Source organism: Diorhabda sublineata, chromosome 9, assembly GCF_026230105.1.
Source record: "Diorhabda sublineata isolate icDioSubl1.1 chromosome 9, icDioSubl1.1, whole genome shotgun sequence".
Lineage (NCBI taxonomy): Eukaryota > Metazoa > Arthropoda > Insecta > Coleoptera > Chrysomelidae > Diorhabda > Diorhabda sublineata.
This window is the reverse complement of record NC_079482.1, coordinates 2,503,816-2,524,025: the sequence shown is the minus strand read 5'-3', so window position 1 is coordinate 2,524,025 and position 20,210 is coordinate 2,503,816. Positions and strand designations below refer to the sequence as shown.

Genomic DNA, 20,210 nt, shown 5'->3' with positions numbered 1-20,210 from the left:
GTGGGGTAATTTGGAAATATAGTTAAAAATCAAACAAACATGTCTACTACATCCATTTATTGAACTTATTACCTAGACAAATATCGATTCAACAGTACATTGACATAATGATAACATTGTTATATAAGTATTAATGACAAGAATTATTTCTACTTCCAGCTGAATGGAATAATAATCATAATACATAAAAGTAATAATTTATTCAATTTTTCCCTTTAATTTCAAACAATCAAGTGGGAAACATCTTGCGTGTAAGATGGCAAGTAACGCGGCACCGGCTGCACTCCACCACCGTCATCGATTCTTCTCTGTCTTACGTCAGATTCACCTGGCCAATTCCTTTCGGCGCCATAGTACGGAGGATTACGCTGAAATTTATCGTAAACGTGGGAAATTGTTACAGCCTCGTTTACCCCGTTGGATTTTATACGTCGTTGAACTGTTGTAGCAGACGTTCGAAGTGTTTTACGTTTCTAAAACGAAAATTATGTTTTTGTGAACAAAATTTTTTTAGAAAATATATGATAAAATAAGAATTTATCGAATAATTCTAATTAAATTGAGGGATATTGGTGTTTAATTGGTTGCCTACCTCAACGGCTCCTCTCCATTTATCAGCTGCGTGTCTTGCTAGTTCCATTCTTTTCTGTTTCTTAATCTGATGTTTTTTGTAGGCCATTTCGATTATAATTAGACCGATTCCTCCCACTATACCGGCACCGACTAATATGAAAACTCCCGCCATGTTTTTAAGACCCAAAGTGTTTGGAGTTTTTTCGAATTGTTCGCATTGTTGAAAATTACCTTGGAAAATCCATTTGTTATCTAGACTTTCCATAAATCCACCTAAATTAAATGCTCCTTTGAGTTTTATCATTACTAAAAACTTAATACTCAATCGAATTCAACCATACTAAACAAATACACAATATCAAATAAAATGCTTGTGGCTACTGTTACTTTAACGTGAATTTTTTTTACTATTTGAATATCATATATTTTGAATTTTTTTTCGTATTGATTTTTTCAGATTTTAGGTTTCTTTTCTTTTGAAATCAGTTGAAATATATTGACGTTTTGACCTACTTCGGTTCTTAATATTTTGAAAAAAACAGATCTCATATTTATTTTTTATATATTTCTATTTACAAAAAATTTAGTATGTAAACATAATTTTTCTATTAATCTGTGTTCTTTGTTGGTATATTTAGGAAAAAAAAAATTTTATATTATTTGTTTACAGTACATACAAAACATCCGTTATACGGAGTCTTAGACACAACCAATATGAACTTCAATAAAGTTTATATTAGTGATATTTGAATGTGTCATAAATTCAGCGTAAAATCCAAATTAAAAGCTTCGCAAAAAAAAACAATTTTAAAGAACATATCTGAATATATATAAAAAACATTTTAAAAACGATTCAATAGATGGAAAGTCCACTATAAATAGCTCTGAGAAGAAATAACAATGAATACCGTCAATTTCATTTAGCGCTATCTCTTTTTATCATTATGAGGTTATAATAAGGTAACGAAAAGACGTATGTCTTTACTTGAGACAAATGTACGTGGAAAAGGATGGGGTGTATGAAGTATTAGTACAGGCGCTTAAGACGAAAATTAAATTCGACCTCAAAATAAAACGAAGTAAAAAGAAAATTGGAAAAACCGTTTTTTAGTAGATGAAACTTAACTTTTTTATACGTGTCGTGTTATAAATGCTTACTTTCGTGAAAATCTAATATAGCTAATGTAACGTCGTCAGACCAAGGAGATCCTTTTTGCAATCCAATACCATAACCGGATCTACCAAATAACTCACCGGCTGTAACCAGTTCGCAATCTTGACCCGCTTCGAATTCAAGTCGGGAACTGTCCCAAATAAAAGCCATCAATTTTCTACAAACAAATATATAAATAAATTAGATTTCCGCTGAAATTTTATTAAATCGTAAAAAGCTATCGGAGACATCCAAAATTTCTAAAATTAACTCACAGGTGCTAAATCTGGTAACTTGGGTGGATGTACAATGGCCAAATTACTAGATTTTTTCAATAGTCAACGTTTCTTAGAAGTTTTACGCCGTAATTGTATATTTAAACTATAATATTATTGATTATTAATTGAAATATTTGTTGTAGACAACCTATTTGCATTTATGTCTAGCATATGGCAACACTGTGTTTGTTCGGCAGTCTTACACTATTCATTTATGAGTTTATTTTCTGTACGGAATGTTTTCAAAAAGAAATAATTGAACTATGGGTAGTTGAGGCGATTTTTCCGGGAAAAGCATTTTTCATTCCACGTCCTGGAAGATGGAAGATGTTTGACGAAAGTGCGTAAGTGTTTCTGAGCTCAATGTTCGAAGAAAATTGAAAGCATTTGATTTGAAGGCTGGTCGCCCCACCGGGAAGCCCAACTTGACAGTCGCAATGAAAGCAAGGCGCTTGATGTGGCCTAATAATGGCAAACCAAAGAAATTTATACATTATTATCGTTTTCAGTTGAATGAAGCAAAGAAACGTGGAAGATTATTTATTTTTTGAGCAGCAAAGACACTGGACCTCTGTACATCGAGCTCATACATACAAGATGGAGCACCGTGTATCAATGCTCGGTCTGTTGAAGCCTATGTTGGATTATCCGGGTAATAGCCCCGATATTAGGAACCCAATTGAAAATGTGGAGGAGCTGATGACCAGAGAAGTGGCTAAAGGGCTAATCAACAACAAAACCCACAATTTTAGTGGGGTTCATCGGTCAAAATTGCGATATTAGGCACCCAATTGAAAATGTGAGGGAGCTGATGACCAGAGAAGTGGCTAAAGGGCTAATCAACAACAAAACCCACAATTTTAGTGGGGTTCATCGGTCAAAATTGCGATATTAGGCACCCAATTGAAAATGTGGCGGAGCTGATGACCAGAGAAGTGGCTAAAGGGCTAATCAACAACAAAACCCACAATTTTAGTGGGGTTCATCGGTCAAAATTGCGATATTAGGCACCCAATTGAAAATGTGAGGGAGCTGATGACCAGAGAAGTGGCTAAAGGGCTAATCAACAACAAAACCCACAATTTTAGTGGGGTTCATCGGTCAAAATTGCGATATTAGGCACCCAATTGAAAATGTGAGGGAGCTGATGACCAGAGAAGTGGCTAAAGGGCTAATCAACAACAAAACCCACAATTTTAGTGGGGTTCATCGGTCAAAATTGCGATATTAGGCACCCAATTGAAAATGTGAGGGAGCTGATGACCAGAGAAGTGGCTAAAGGGCTAATCAACAACAAAACCCACAATTTTAGTGGGGTTCATCGGTCAAAATTGCGATATTAGGCACCCAATTGAAAATGTGAGGGAGCTGATGACCAGAGAAGTGGCTAAAGGGCTAATCAACAACAAAACCCACAATTTTAGTGGGGTTCATCGGTCAAAATTGCGATATTATGAACCCAATTGAAAATGTGGAGGAGCTGATGACCAGAGAAGTGGCTAAAGGGCTAATCAACAACAAAACCCACAATTTTAGTGGGGTTCATCGGTCAAAATTGCGATATTAGGCACCCAATTGAAAATGTGGCGGAGCTGATGACCAGAGAAGTGGCTAAAGGGCTAATCAACAACAAAACCCACAATTTTAGTGGGGTTCATCGGTCAAAATTGCGATATTAGGCACCCAATTGAAAATGTGGCGGAGCTGATGACCAGAGAAGTGGCTAAAGGGCTAATCAACAACAAAACCCACAATTTTAGTGGGGTTCATCGGTCAAAATTGCGATATTAGGAACCCAATTGAAAATGTGGAGGAGCTGATGACCAGAGAAGTGGCTAAAGGGCTAATCAACAACAAAACTCACAATTTTAGTGGGGTTCATCGGTCAAATTTGCGATATTAGGCACCCAATTGAAAATGTGGCGGAGCTGATGACCAGAGAAGTGGCTAAAGGGCTAATCAACAACAAAACCCACAATTTTAGTGGGGTTCATCGGTCAAAATTGCGATATTAGGCACCCAATTGAAAATGTGGAGGAGCTGATGACCAGAGAAGTGGCTAAAGGGCTAATCAACAACAAAACCCACAATTTTAGTGGGGTTCATCGGTCAAAATTGCGATATTAGGAACCCAATTGAAAATGTGAGGGAGCTGATGACCAGAGAAGTGGCTAAAGGGCTAATCAACAACAAAACCCACAATTTTAGTGGGGTTCATCGGTCAAAATTGCGATATTAGGCACCCAATTGAAAATGTGGAGGAGCTGATGACCAGAGAAGTGGCTAAAGGGCTAATCAACAACAAAACCCACAATTTTAGTGGGGTTCATCGGTCAAAATTGCGATATTAGGAACCCAATTGAAAATGTGAGGGAGCTGATGACCAGAGAAGTGGCTAAAGGGCTAATCAACAACAAAACCCACAATTTTAGTGGAGTTCATCGGTCAAAATTGCGATATTAGGCACCCAATTGAAAATGTGGCGGAGCTGATGACCAGAGAAGTGGCTAAAGGGCTAATCAACAACAAAACCCACAATTTTAGTGGGGTTCATCGGTCAAAATTGCGATATTAGGCACCCAATTGAAAATGTGGAGGAGCTGATGACCAGAGAAGTGGCTAAAGGGCTAATCAACAACAAAACCCACAATTTTAGTGGGGTTCATCGGTCAAAATTGCGATATTAGGAACCCAATTGAAAATGTGGAGGAGCTGATGACCAGAGAAGTGGCTAAAGGGCTAATCAACAACAAAACCCACAATTTTAGTGGGGTTCATCGGTCAAAATTGCGATATTAGGCACCCAATTGAAAATGTGGCGGAGCTGATGACCAGAGAAGTGGCTAAAGGGCTAATCAACAACAAAACCCACAATTTTAGTGGGGTTCATCGGTCAAAATTGCGATATTAGGAACCCAATTGAAAATGTGGAGGAGCTGATGACCAGAGAAGTGGCTAAAGGGCTAATCAACAACAAAACCCACAATTTTAGTGGGGTTCATCGGTCAAAATTGCGATATTAGGCACCCAATTGAAAATGTGGAGGAGCTGATGACCAGAGAAGTGGCTAAAAGGCTAATCAACAACAAAACCCACAATTTTAGTGGGGTTCATCGGTCAAAATTGCGATATTAGGCACCCAAGTGGGGTTCATCGGTCAAAATTCCCACAATTTAGTTTAATTTTCGAATATTTTCATCTGTACGTTGATATTGATCGTAACTGACGGCTAAATCTCGTGAATCTAAACGACCGCAAGTCGTTATAATGTAAAAAAAAACTGTTGGGCCCCTTTTTTCACTCAAAGTTGTAGTGTCCATTTGAACAAAAAAGTTTTTCAACTTTTTGCCAGTTCGTGAAGTCGAAAATTCAACTTTTTTGACACACTTTGTTGATTTTAAAACAAAAAATAATGCAAATACGTTCAAGATGAATATTTCATCGTAACGGGTTCAAAGTTGTCACTGTTTGGGTTATGGAGAAAAGATTTTCATTGGCGTATCTTCTTCCTGACATTCAGATAATTCAAGCCCAACTTCAACCATCAGATCAACGCGTTTTCGCGTACATTTGGACCAATTTTTTCCGGACTAACTCCAAAACATGTGATTTGAACGCTGAATTCGCGATTTATTTTTGATCTGCGTGAATAAGAACAAATCATCGGATGTTAAACAAGGACTGTACATCAATTCAATGTTTTGTTCGAACTCTGGAACAACAGGCGACTTTGGCTCGTCTTGAAGGACCCATACACAGTGAATTGTTATTTAACTCTGGGTACATATGCAAAGATCCGTCATTCGGCGCCTGTTGCGATCTTTTTGACAACCAAATTGAATTCGGAAAACCATCGAAACACTGGGGCTCGAGTTGTTGTTTCATCGCCAAAAATCGAAGTTCAATCCAAGTTGAAAGTCACAGATGAATGTTTCAAGACACGTTCACCATTAAAAATGTCAAACTTCCATTATGTCAATGTCAGATTTGACGTATTCACATCAGTGTTGCCATATTTCGAAGCTTCCTCCTCTTTTTTAGTAGGTTCTTACCCATTTTTGACGTCTTTAATCGCGCTCTCGGCTGTATCGTAATTATTGGCTTCCATAGTTCTATACATGTTTGACAGTTCGACTTGTCGCTTGAAATACATGTCAACTGCCGATCCTTTAACGGTGGCACAAGTTAAATTCTCCATTGTGTTCCTCAACTACAATAAAATATAATTTATCAATATTCCATTGTAGGGAACTTTCCACGTATTTATTCGTACCCTTGCGTCGTTTATTCCGGTCAATTTCGTCTTCGGTCTCTCCAAAACGAGAAAAGCGGCCAAATTGGCTGTATACGAAGCCACTATAATCATAGCAAAACCCGCCCAAACCATTCCCAATACTCTCGCAGAGAAACTCCTGGGTGTACCTGGAAAATGGAAAAAAAAATTTTCACCTTTGCAGAGGAATACGATACGTCATGACTATTCAACAACGAAACTGACGCTATAAAATATTTTATCACAAATTCATCCGCGCAAACTTTGAAAAACAGTCTTTCCCTTTCACGTCTCCAAATATCGTTCAATTTAGAAACTCCATGACGCGAATCTCGGCTAAAAACGTCTTCGGAAATGAATGCTACGGTTTTCCGGACATTTCCAGACCATTGAAACTGCATCAGGTAGGTTAATTTTCCACTTTTGAACTCTACCAAAGCACGAGAGTTTGCTCTATCGGTACACGAAGAAATTATGTATTTCACACTTCAGTGATGTCCGTTAATAAAGTTGAGTGATTGTTTGACGCCAATTTCCAGGATAATAAGTAAAAAACTACTATTCGTTTCACAAATACTCAACCGTTGGATCTTTTTCGTATTAATAAAGACTGCAGCTATACTGATTTGTTTCGCTGAAGTTTTGCGCATGCGTACTTTGTGTCTATAGAAGCGTCAATCTCGTTATTTAATAAATATACATCGTAGGTGTAATACCTTCCCCAATGCCGCTGTTTAGAAGCACCCCCCAAGCGAACCATATCGCGCTGGAGAGATTCAAAGCGTCTTCTTCTGTACCGTCGGTGTTAGCTAATTTGAACCTTCCGAAAGGTGAAAATCTGTCTAAGAGATATAATACCAAAGCCACTACGTGTACAGAAATCATCACCAAGATCCACAAAGTGTTACTAAAGGGTTGCAAAAATGATACTAAAGTTGATGATCTCGATGGCTAAAAAACGTACAGAAAATATTTTACAAGAATTCGTTATTGTACGGCAGTTTGTTTGATACATCATTTCTCAATTCGTTCATTAAATCGACGTATTTATATCGAATAACCCTCGTATATTAATAGGCACACCTAACAATTCGTTCATTAAATCGACGTATTTATATCGAATAACCCTCGTATATTAATAGGCACACCTAACAATTCGTTAATTAAATCGACGTATTTATATCGAATAACCCTCGTATATTAATAGGCACACCTAACAATTCGTTCATTAAATCGACGAATTTATATCGAATAACCCTCGTATATTAATAGGCACACCTAACAATTCGTTCATTAAATTGACGAATTTATATCGAATAACCCTCGTATATTAATAAGCACACCTAACAATTCGTTCATTAAATCGACGTATTTATATCGAATAACCCTCGTATATTAATAAGCACACTTAACAATTCGTTAATTAAATCGACGAATTTATATCGAATAACCCTCGTATATTAATAGGCACACCTAACAATTCGTTCATTAAATCGACGAATTTATATCGAATAACCCTCGTATATTAATAGGCACACCTAACAATTCGTTAATTAAATCGACGTATTTATATCGAATAACCCTCGTATATTAATAGGCACACCTAACAATTCGTTCATTAAATCGATGAATTTATATCGAATAACCCTCGTATATTAATAGGAACACCTAACAATTCGTTCATTAAATCGACGTATTTATATCGAAGAACCCTCGTATATTAATAGGCACACCTAACAATTCGTTCATTAAATCGACGTATTTATATCGAATAACCCTCGTATATTAATAGGAACACCTAACAATTCGTTCATTAAATCGACGTATTTATATCGAAGAACCCTCGTATATTAATAGGCACACCTAACAATTCGTTCATTAAATCGACGTATTTATATCGAAGAACCCTCGTATATTAATAGGCACACCTAACAATTCGTTCATTAAATCGACGTATTTATATCGAAGAACCCTCGTATATTAATAGGCACACCTAACAATTCGTTCATTAAATCGACGAATTTATATCGAATAACCCTCGTATATTAATAGGTACGCCTAACAATTCGTTCATTAAATCGACGAATTTATATCGAATAACCCTCGTATATTAATAGGCACACCTAACAATTCGTTCATTAAATCGACGAATTTATATCGAATAACCCTCGTATATTAATAGGCACACCTAACAATTCGTTAATTAAATCGACGTATTTATATCGAATAACCCTCGTATATTAATAGGCACACCTAACAATTCGTTCATTAAATCGACGAATTTATATCGAATAACCCTCGTATATCAATAGGCACACCTAACAATTCGTTAATTAAATCGACGAATTTATATCGAATAACCCTCGTATATTAATAGGCACACCTAACAATTCGTTCATTAAATCGACGTATTTATGTCGAATAACCCTCGTATATTAATAGGCACACCTAACAATTCGTTAATTAAATCGACGTATTTATATCGAATAACCCTCGTATATTAATAGGCACACCTAACAATTCGTTCATTAAATCGACGAATTTATATCGAATAACCCTCGTATATTAATAGGCACACCTAACAATTCGTTCATTAAATCGACGAATTTATATCGAATAACCCTCGTATATTAATAAGCACACCTAACAATTCGTTCATTAAATCGACGAATTTATATCGAATAACCCTCGTATATTAATAAGCACACCTAACAATTCGTTCATTAAATCGACGTATTTATATCGAATAACCCTCGTATATTAATAAGCACACTTAACAATTCGTTAATTAAATCGACGAATTTATATCGAATAACCCTCGTATATTAATAGGCACACCTAACAATTCGTTCATTAAATCGACGAATTTATATCGAATAACCCTCGTATATTAATAGGCACACCTAACAATTCGTTAATTAAATCGACGTATTTATATCGAATAACCCTCGTATATTAATAGGCACACCTAACAATTCGTTCATTAAATCGACGAATTTATATCGAATAACCCTCGTATATCAATAGGCACACCTAACAATTCGTTAATTAAATCGACGAATTTATATCGAATAACCCTCGTATATTAATAGGCACATCTAACAATTCGTTCATTAAATCGACGTATTTATGTCGAATAACCCTCGTATATTAATAGGCACACCTAACAATTCGTTAATTAAATCGACGTATTTATATCGAATAACCCTCGTATATTAATAGGCACACCTAACAATTCGTTCATTAAATCGACGAATTTATATCGAATAACCCTCGTATATTAATAGGCACACCTAACAATTCGTTCATTAAATCGACGAATTTATATCGAATAACCCTCGTATATTAATAAGCACACCTAACAATTCGTTCATTAAATCGACGAATTTATATCGAATAACCCTCGTATATTAATAGGCACACCTAACAATTCGTTCATTAAATCGACGAATTTATATCGAATAACCCTCGTATATTAATAGGCACACCTAACAATTCGTTAATTAAATCGACGTATTTATATCGAATAACCCTCGTATATTAATAAGCACACTTAACAATTCGTTAATTAAATCGACGAATTTATATCGAATAACCCTCGTATATTAATAGGCACACCTAACAATTCGTTCATTAAATCGACGAATTTATATCGAATAACCCTCGTATATTAATAGGCACACCTAACAATTCGTTAATTAAATCGACGTATTTATATCGAATAACCCTCGTATATTAATAGGCACACCTAACAATTCGTTCATTAAATCGACGAATTTATATCGAATAACCCTCGTATATTAATAGGCACACCTAACAATTCGTTAATTAAATCGACGTATTTATATCGAATAACCCTCGTATATTAATAAGCACACTTAACAATTCGTTAATTAAATCGACGAATTTATATCGAATAACCCTCGTATATTAATAGGCACACCTAACAATTCGTTCATTAAATCGACGAATTTATATCGAATAACCCTCGTATATTAATAGGCACACCTAACAATTCGTTAATTAAATCGACGTATTTATATCGAATAACCCTCGTATATTAATAGGCACACCTAACAATTCGTTCATTAAATCGATGAATTTATATCGAATAACCCTCGTATATTAATAGGCACACCTAACAATTCGTTCATTAAATCGACGAATTTATATCGAATAACCCTCGTATATTAATAAGCACACCTAACAATTCGTTCATTAAATCGACGAATTTATATCGAATAACCCTCGTATATTAATAGGCACACCTAACAATTCGTTCATTAAATCGACGTATTTATGTCGAATAACCCTCGTATATTAATAGGTACGCCTAACAATTCGTTCATTAAATCGACGAATTTATATCGAATAACCCTCGTATATTAATAAGCACACCTAACAATTCGTTCATTAAATCGACGAATTTATATCGAATAACCCTCGTATATTAATAAGCACACTTAACAAATTATATTAGATAGAAACCGAAATAATTCAATAATCAATTTTCTCAGTGTAGCAAGTATATTTATAAATGGATGACGTCATGTTTTCGAAACCCGTTTACCTAACACTTTTAGTGTCGATTACGAATTTTGGTTTTACTGTTAGTATATCGTGTGATCAATATAACAGGCTCGTATAAAATGAGGAATATTGTTTAAGGTCGTTAATATATTTAACGTTAAATAAATAAGATTCCATTTGATATCAATTCTAATACGGAGTTGCCATATTTATTTAAGTCACGTCAATGTATAATTAAAAAAAAGTGTTTATCAATAGTTACAACGCAGGAATTGATAGACAAATTTATTTATTAAGTTGTATTTAAAATTTTAATCAAAATCGCAGTTAATTATATTTAATAAGTAATTGTTTTTGTGTGTACGATATCGTATTTCGTAATAATTATAAAAATTTAAAACACCTGACAACATTGTAAAAAGTAAACAATCAACGGTTCTCGAGAATAAAGATAAACAATTGTGTACGTGTAATATCGGAGAGAGATAGTCGAACGTAAATATTGTTAGCTTCGTTCGCGTGTGAACTAAGGGAATCGATTACTACCACAGAATATGATCATTATAAAATGGAGAAAATTATCATTATGTGAAAATTTATATAAAACTCTGCAATAAATGTAATGAATAAAGTATCAATGTTGTTGTAATTAAAAAACTTGCTATTTTGTTTGTTTACGGTACGCCGCTGATCACTGCGTTCATCGCCTTAACAAAGAGTGACGGTTCGCGAACGGAAGCAAGACATATAGCAGAATAGCCCGCCAAAAGGTTAAATTGTTCTGTTAATAGATTATAATAGAACGTTTGTAATCGTTTTCCATCACTGTTGGTAAATTTTTTAACGTCAATGTTGTATCAATACGTTTCTAAAAAATATAATCCACATCCTCGAAGATAAATTGAAGGGAACTAGTTCACATTTATTTCTCTAAGAACGTACCGTGTTGTCAGATCGTTATAATATTCCGGAGATAACGGAAAGTTTTGTTTATATTACAAGTATACAGAGGCGGATTGTGCCCTTTCGTAAACAATAAAAAAATTTAATAATAGTTCAAATTTGATAGGATTTAGAAGGAATTTTAATAATTAATTTTACCTTTTTTTCCAATATAGTTATTCCTTGGTATTTGAACGGTTTACTGAATTCGATGAATTCAGCTCGCTCCGGGTTTATTGTTAAAGGAGCTACAATCATAGCAGCCCGATCGGCTACAAGTTCACCTATCAAGCCCGTCCATTCCTTTTTACCAGTTCCTGATACATTACGGATAACGTAGTTGCCGAACTGACCGTCTGGAGATAACGCAAGACTATAAGTGAAATTGATCTTTTTAGACAGTTCCTTCAGAAGATCCATACAGTAGCCCTTACAGCAATAGATATTAGATACTAGAAAAGAACGGGGACAGTTTTTTTTCTCATAAACAAAATTATTGAAGTGTATTTACCGTCTTCGGTGGAGTTAAAATGAGGGCATTCGATCTCGTCTGGGGTACAAGCTTCTTGAGGATCGAGCAATTTTCTCACGTAAACGAACGGTTTCTCTTCTATGGTTAAAACTTTTAAATGCGTGGGAATTTCGATCCCTTCGGGTTTTTCCGTCTGCCTACCCGGCCATACGATGCTATTTTCATCCACTTTCAAATTCATTCTGTCTAATTCTTTATTGAAAAAGTATTTCCCCACCACCACTTTCTTCTTCTTCCTCTGTATGTTAACGACGTTATATTCGGCGTTGATCCTATCGCCTTGGTCGTCGAAAGCGACTTTTCCGGTTTCGCCGTTCAACAAAACTTGTTTTCTTATAAAATTGAACAAGTCTCGACCAGTTTCCCAAATCGATCCTGAATTATCACAATCCTCAGGGGCTTCAGTTATTTCTTTGGTTTGATTCATATCGCGCAAAGCTGACGCCAACACGTAACTAGAAATAAGTCTAAAGGTGAGCTAAGAAGAAGAAAAGTTGTTTAAATTAAATATTTCCTCGCGTCTAAGTACGCCTCTGTATTATTTCCTAACCTAAAAATTACAAGAATCATTTTATTTCTAGTCACTTACATACTATCCCTTATGTGAGCTTTTTCATTCGTAGCATTCACCAATTTCAAACCGAGTATACCTTCTGGTATATTATCAGCTTCCAAAGCTTGTTCTGTCACGATCCAGGCGTACCCCGCGTCGGTCATATTAAATAAAGACGCGTCCCTAAATATAACCTTGGCGTCATGTTTACTAAAAGTACAAAATCAACTCTATCTCAAAGCACAAAAACTAGTTGTCGTAATTCTTACCTAGCATAAACTAAGTAAACTCTAGATTGAGCATTTTTTAGTTCTAAAAGTTGATCTTTGAAACTGTCCAGTCCTGACTCAAACTCTATTACTGATTCTACCTGTAGAAAACACCAGAATCTGAATTCGAATCAAATCTCATCATATCCCCCCGTATATAAAATATTTATTATTGAACATAGACTGAATTTCAAATATTCATAATAAGAAATTTTTATCTATGAAACTGGCAACAGCGCGGAAACAGAATATTATGATACATCAGCTTGTTACTAAAAATCTAACCAAGTGATTTATATCAAGTGAAAAAGATTAATATTAGAATTATTTTAAATTTAAAGATTTTTATCATATCATTAATCATTCAAAATATATTATTACACTATATAACGTATTATTATATTATATAGTTTTTTAGTGTTGGTTTTAGTAATTCACTTATAAAAAAGAAGAAGAAATTAATTAAAAGTCGCATTTAAACTTGTAAATAAAAATGGAATATAATAACTAAAACAGATTCATAAATTAGATGTTCAGTTCTCCGTCCGTGGATAGAATATAAAATTCTATGTTTTGAGGTTTATCACCATCGTCGGTGTTGCACGTTTTCTACGGTTTTCTTGTAAACCTAGTAAACCGGTTCACCCGCTAGATCGCCGACGATAGATAATAATGCAACCGCAGAATTTATTGAGAAAACCGAACATTTTATTGGCAAAAATGAAAAAACTAACCAATTAAATCCAAAAGAGGTTAACAAAAAACAAATGTTAACTTTGTGGTTACGTGAACCTTTTAATTTAAAGAGTAGTTGGCAACAGCGAGCAAAACGTTGAAATTAAAATCTGCAGTAAAAGTTTGTCGGAAAGAAGAAAACTTCTTCGTTTAGTAAGTGACTAAATTGGATACTACAGCCACCGTTTAGTAGATGGCGCAACGTATTCAATTATCCGTTATTTTTAAATTATACTGGAAAAACAATAAATGTAAAAAATCTGACCTGAACTTTAATATCGACATCATCTTCTAAACTTTGAGAAGTTGTTTGAAAACGTCCAAGTAATGCTCTTCCGTCAGTATCCGAACTGTGGATAAAAATAACTTTTTTATATTTGAAATGTTTCAACATATCCACCCAAACATCTGCTTGGTGAGAATATGGCGGCACAGTTCTCAAAAATGACACATGGATATTCTAAAAAAATAAAAAAATCAATGTTTTTCAACTTTTTTTGTAAATTTATTCACCTTATCAGAAAATGCTGAGTCTCTAGATGATATACCGATGACGGGTATGTGATAGAAGCCACTGGTATACGAAACAGCCGCTGGTGACAAATCTCCAATTAGAGGATGGGAAACTACAACTGCGTAAACCTGAAAGATGTTAATGAAAATAAGGAAAAAATACGATGTCTATTATAAATGTCGTACCTTACTAGAAATTAAATATTTACAAACGTTTAGAGCCGTTCGTATAGGATTTGGATCCATAAGTATGGCCGTGTGATAATAGGTAACGCCTTTCGGGACATATTGCGAATCGAAGTTCAAGTGCTGCAAAAATTGAACCACTAATGAAGACAATTAAAGAAATAAAATAAAACATTCAACGTGAAATAAAGAAAAATAATGAATAAAAAAATTTATTTTGAAAATATACTTACAGCAATAGTTTCTTTAAAATACTTTTCGCTGTCGTTACTGCTAAGTACCCCTCCGATATTAAATACAGTCGGATTTGGCCAATCACGTTGATTCGCCGATAATAATTTAATAGAAGAACACAATATTAACGAAAAATAAAAGTAAATATTCACATTCAACATTGTGAGAAAATAGCAACGAAAACCGTTCAACCCATCTTGATCACTCCTCTGTCGAGATGATATTGATTTGATACTGGAACCTTTTACCCCTCTCAGGACCAATAGTGGGGGAGAAGAGGAGAAATAATCATTTACTATATAATTCTTTTGAGATTTACTATAATTATATATATAAAATCACTATAATTCGGTTAATGATAGTGTGAATAAGCTTAATTCAATCATAATTGATCATATTTGGTATTTATAAAGATTTATAGATTGAAATGTACAAATAAGAATTGAAATCGAACGCATGGCAACAAAGAGTTTTTATGGGTCAAGATTCCCGCTTAGTTCGGATGATAGCGGCGTTGCCGGTTTTAAGAACAATTGTAAAAATAAAATATGTTTTATCCTTTAACAACGTACTCATATTAAGTGTTTGAAAAAACTCTTAAGATTACTACTTTTGGAAATCTAGTTTTACTATAAGCTAGAGAATAAAATTTGCTACAATTTTGATGTCAAAATTTTTTTGTACGAACAAAAATGAAAGAGATATTATTGTAAAAAAATTTTGAGTGTACTAATCTGTGCTTGCAAATTTATACTTATTAGAGAATTTAAAAAAATAATTGGGGATCGATATATTTTCAATTATGAATATTCGTCTCCGAAAAACATTGATTTGAGGTTTATTTTTCGACATTACTTAGTCAAACACCAGGTTGTCAGTATTTAAATAAATTTTTATGACCACCATAACACGTTTGTAATGTTGGTTGCCTAGTTAATAGACTTTAGTGTAAGTAGCAACCGCAGGATGTAAACAAGATATGATTAACCTTTGATATGATTAACCTTTTTACAACAGAAAAAATCTTGATTTTTATCTGAAGAAATACTTTTTAAAGCTTTTTATTCAATTTTATATACTTGATGAAGTTTAGAAGTACTGTGTTTCCTTAATATTTATCACGTATTATATTAGTTATTACAAACAATTTACGATGAATAGCTTTGCAAGCAGAACTGAAATAAAGAAAAGATCGACTGATATGCTTTATATTTTAAATGTATTTCCGAACTAAATGTTTAAAAAATATCTTATTTTTCAAAGTTCATATTATAAGTCGAGAAAACTAAGGGCATAAGACCTTGTTTTATCTACTCAAAAAGTAACACGTAACAAAGTAGGTTAGGTTAGAAATTTTTTATGGAAAATATAATACGCGTGCTGGTAATTTTTGTATATACGCCATTTACTCAAAAGAATGTAATTTTTCTGTTTCAAAACATCGTTTTTAGTAGATATTATTTATTTCACACTTAATTCTCCAAGTAGTTATTTAATAAAACAAAAACTAAATTATTATATAGGAATGTCTCGTCTAAGGAAGTGAATTTTTTATTAAAATACGTGAGGTAATCACAACATTCAAATACCTACCGCAAAAACTATCAAGAAATTATATTATTTCAATTATCGTCGTTTTATTAGCATGACAGAATCGAAACCATATTTTCACTAACAAAGTAAAAAAAGTAATAGTTCTTAGATTGATCTAGTAAATTTGATCAATTGAAAAAAACGTTTGTTTTCTCTTTATACAGTTACTAGTATAAAAGTTGAGAAATGCAGATTTCACTGTCAGTAAAATTCGATACCTTCCCAAGAACAACATGAAGTATTCCACTGTAAGTACTTACTTATTTTTTATAGTCGTAATATAAAGTACTTATATGCATAGTAAATACATCGATTCTAATAATATTTCTGTGTTCGAAATATAACTTTTTTCAAATATCAATAACCTGTGAGAAACAAAAAATTGATTGAAAACACGAGATAAATTTAACGACGTGTGAACAATGATAGAAATAATCAACAAAACAACAATCTATTGATGTTAAAATTTAAACGACTTTGAACATTTGTGAAATCATAGGCGTGCATATTTATTTCGAGGAAGTTAATAAAACCGATTTATATATTTGTAATAAAACTGTTGAAAGTAAGGCATTTAATATTACTTAACAAGTATATGATAAAAAATGAAGTCTACAACGTCAGTAGCAAATTTGATAACTTTGTAACTTTGGTCCTTCTTCGATATTTTCTGACATTTTTAATTTATAACAAAAAACTTTACCACTAACATAACTTTAAAGTTCAATATCATGTTGATGTCGGTTTAGGGCATCAAATGAGGCCACGTGGTATAATTTCGACTGGAATCGCCATCTTAAATTGATGCAGCGTTAAATTTAAGAACGTCAAACTTCAAAACACTAAAATATACAACTTCTGTCAATAGATACTTTATTCAATAATTGCTTGCTAATTGCTAATTTCTTTACTAAAATACTATAAAATGTTCACCTCGTAGTTCATTGTATTTTTCAAAACACTAGTAAACAGCTGATAATGTAGGTTAAGGTGTTATAATACCCGATACCATGTTTAGTTTTGACGTTGAATCAATTTAAGATGACGCTTTATATGTAAAATGTGTTGCCTATGCGGCTTATACCGTCATTGAAACATTTTTGATGCGTTCAAAATACAAAATTTTAATTTAATTTTGGTTTTTACATTTATATATATTTGAATGCTAAATAAGTATCAAATAAAATTTAAATATAAAACGTGCTTGTGAAGTGTAAGTTTAATCATATCATAAAATCGCGTTGTAGAGGTTAGGTTCATTTCAATCACTTTAAAAGTTCATATTTCTTTTTATTATTTAATAGATTGGGCTTTATATTGAATATTAGTATGATAATTTTGTATTAGTAACTGATTTTTTCAAGTTTTGACATACATTATTGCATTACTAAATAATACATATTATACTTATACATATAGACTGAATGTTTTATAGTACAGTCATGTGGGTGAAAGTCTTATGTAATTTCCTGGTACTTAAATCGAAACATAAAACAATGCTTATTTAAAAAACACGTATACAAATTAATTGAAGTAATAAATAAAAATTCATAATAGTTGCAAGTGCGCATGAGCAATGTTGCCTAGTTTATCGATTTAAATTAAATTTTACAGACAAACAGAAGCAAATTTATTAGAGAAAAAAAATGTCTTCTTTTTCAATTAATATTGGCATTTATTTTTATTACAAACAAAAGTATGTATTTGAAAAATACGAGGTGTCCCAAAAGAAAGGAGTTTATTGAAAAAAATCTTTATTACATATTAAAATAAATCGTCCAAATGTAAACGACATTCATTCAAGCACTGAATTGAATACAAAAATAACATTTACTCGTTCAATTCATTGCAAGTTATATCCTTATACAGTGTGTACCAATAGTTTTGAATTGGATTGCCAGTATTGATTTTTTTTAAATATTGAATTATTTTGTCAACAGATTTGGATAACGTGGTTGTCCATATGGGCAGTACACGCTCAGAACACAACAAACTTGTTATCCAAAACAAAAAGAAACTTGTCTAGAGATGTCCAATCTTACGGAGAGTCCGGTTTGGTTTTGCCATACAACGACAATCCGAAAGTCTACTACGAGCCGAAGCAGGTGAACACGTATCAAGTAAGACCTCTGGCATTAGTAGATCTCAGTCAACCAGTTAAAGTGATTGAACCGAAAGTAGCAGCTCAGCAAGTTTTATACGAATTTCAACAAACTCCAACGGATGCAGTATCAAATGTACACGTGAAACAGCTGTTTGAACAAGATATGAAACCGCCACCACAAAATAACCCTCCGAACTTAATAACTTCTGAAACTGTACAACCAGCAGTACATCACGGTCAATATATACAAAATACTGCTCCTCCATCTTTTAATCCCAAGCAACATCCGCTTTACGGTGTACAACCAACGTTTGTTGAACCAAAGAAATACGTTTATGGTAAAATTATCGTGGATTCTACTTTACCCCAACAACAAAATTTTCATCATCATGCTAGTCCGAACGTGTTTTATTCTAACCATCCCTTTTCGCCGCAAGCTACGCACGGGAGACCTATTCTTAATTACGTCAATCATTTTCCAAGGTAATTGTTGAGATATACATATGAAGCTTCAAATATGTAATTGAAATTTTATTTTAAGGAATAATATAATTGTACCAACAACCGAAGCTCCACATATTCCTCTCCAAAATAATAAATTCAAACCACCTCCAAGAGCTCAGTACCAGCCAATTGACAAACCAACTAGAGTCAAACCTGAAACAAAACCAAAACACATTGAGAAACCAGTAGTTGAAAATGAAGAAGCCGAAGAAGACGAACACGAAGAAAGAACTAACAATAGGGAAGAGGAAGAAGAAGAACGCGATGAATACGAATCATCTCCTTTTGAAAAGTATTTTGATGATGAAGATAATTCCGAATACAGGTAAGTTAAATAAATATAATCAAAATTATACGTATGTTTTTCTGTAATTTTGTTCAGGAATCAAGAAAATTCTGAAGATGACGATGAAGTAGAAGAAGATCCTAAACGTGGATCTTCTAAATATGTATCGAAGAGGGAAAAGTTTCCAAAGAAATATAAAATGATGAAAAGTTATTACAAATACAGCAGCGGTCCAGATGACAGACACTACAAAAATGAGGGAAGGAAACACAAATCTAACAAGAACAAAAATAATAAAAAATCCAAATCACCGCCGCTCGAATTGGAAGCAAAATATTCCGAACATGTACCTGTTACTCACAAAAAGAAGATCTTAAAAGAAAAATGGTACATTTCGAAAAGTTTAGCCGATAAAGAAAGATACGATCACGAGTCTTAAGATATTGGATTGATCTAAAACATGCGACCCCAAATAAGGTATTGATGTACATAACAAAAACTTAACAGGTAAACTTCCATTACCTGTCAAAGTTGTTCGTTATTATTGATTAACCTAATTGTAGATTAAACTGGTTGTTGTATTATCTAAATATGGTGTTATAAACCAAATATTATTTATTTTTTTTTATACCAAATGTTTTTACTTTATGTATATTTGTATATTATCTGTTAATAAAAATACGAACTTACCTACTTTGTTTCAGTGTTCCTTTTGAACAAATTTTTAATCAATATCTATAGACATATCGATTTTTATCAAGTTTTGTGGCGTTATCACTATTTCAAACCCAATAAATCAACTTATCACCTTTGATATATCAAGTTTTCAATGAATATTCCATTAATCAATAAAATCTATAAATAACAATAGATTATTTAAAAATATAGAGGTTCAACTGACACCGCGGCGCTATGTTGTTAACAAAATTATAGTCTGTCAAATAAAAAGTAT

General features: G+C 33.3%; 2 protein-coding genes and 1 long non-coding RNA gene across 4 annotated transcripts; 1 reads left to right on the top strand and 2 right to left on the bottom strand.

Moving 5' to 3' along the window:
- Positions 1–39: 39 nt before the first annotated feature.
- On the bottom strand, positions 40–15,364 carry LOC130448907 (glutamate [NMDA] receptor subunit 1). Its single transcript, XM_056786511.1, has 14 exons — positions 14,771–15,364; positions 14,538–14,660; positions 14,352–14,480; positions 14,104–14,298; positions 13,104–13,204; positions 12,871–13,044; positions 12,261–12,736; positions 11,909–12,201; positions 6,994–7,228; positions 6,278–6,426; positions 6,057–6,214; positions 1,732–1,904; positions 593–846; positions 40–473 (listed from the first exon to the last, which is right to left on the bottom strand). The coding sequence occupies exons 1-14, from the start codon at positions 14,930–14,932 to the stop codon at positions 222–224; spliced, it is 2,874 nt and encodes a 957-aa protein (XP_056642489.1). The 5' UTR covers positions 14,933–15,364; the 3' UTR covers positions 40–221.
- A 485-nt stretch (positions 15,365–15,849) lies between these two features.
- On the top strand, positions 15,850–19,951 carry LOC130448908 (uncharacterized). The gene is made up of 4 exons (XM_056786512.1): positions 15,850–16,612; positions 18,305–18,951; positions 19,010–19,297; positions 19,355–19,951. Exons 1-4 carry the CDS (start codon positions 16,598–16,600, stop codon positions 19,695–19,697), a joined length of 1,293 nt encoding a protein of 430 aa, XP_056642490.1. The 5' UTR covers positions 15,850–16,597; the 3' UTR covers positions 19,698–19,951.
- LOC130448909 (uncharacterized) lies at positions 16,650–20,127 on the bottom strand. 2 transcript variants are annotated; one of them, XR_008910399.1, is made up of 3 exons: positions 19,949–20,089; positions 17,298–19,125; positions 16,650–17,206 (listed from the first exon to the last, which is right to left on the bottom strand). It is a non-coding gene; the product is annotated as an uncharacterized LOC130448909 (long non-coding RNA). The 2 variants fall into 2 exon arrangements; XR_008910398.1 differs by lacking the exon at positions 16,650–17,206 and having other exon boundaries at positions 17,634–19,125; positions 19,949–20,127.
- Between the last annotated feature and the right edge of the window lie 83 nt (positions 20,128–20,210).

Excerpts from the sequence above, each read along its gene's own strand:
- LOC130448907 (XM_056786511.1), bottom strand. The coding sequence starts at position 14,932 with ATGTTGAATGTGAATATTTACTTTTATTTTTCGTTAATATTGTGTTCT. Across the intron at positions 14,661-14,770 it reads ATTTTAAAGAAACTATTGCT|CACTTGAACTTCGATTCGCA; the intron begins GTAAGTATATTT and ends CAATTTTTGCAG. Across the intron at positions 6,215-6,277 it reads CCGGAATAAACGACGCAAGG|TTGAGGAACACAATGGAGAA; the intron begins GTACGAATAAAT and ends ATTTTATTGTAG.
- LOC130448908 (XM_056786512.1), top strand. Across the intron at positions 18,952-19,009 it reads TACGTCAATCATTTTCCAAG|GAATAATATAATTGTACCAA; the intron begins GTAATTGTTGAG and ends TTTTATTTTAAG. Across the intron at positions 19,298-19,354 it reads GAAGATAATTCCGAATACAG|GAATCAAGAAAATTCTGAAG; the intron begins GTAAGTTAAATA and ends AATTTTGTTCAG.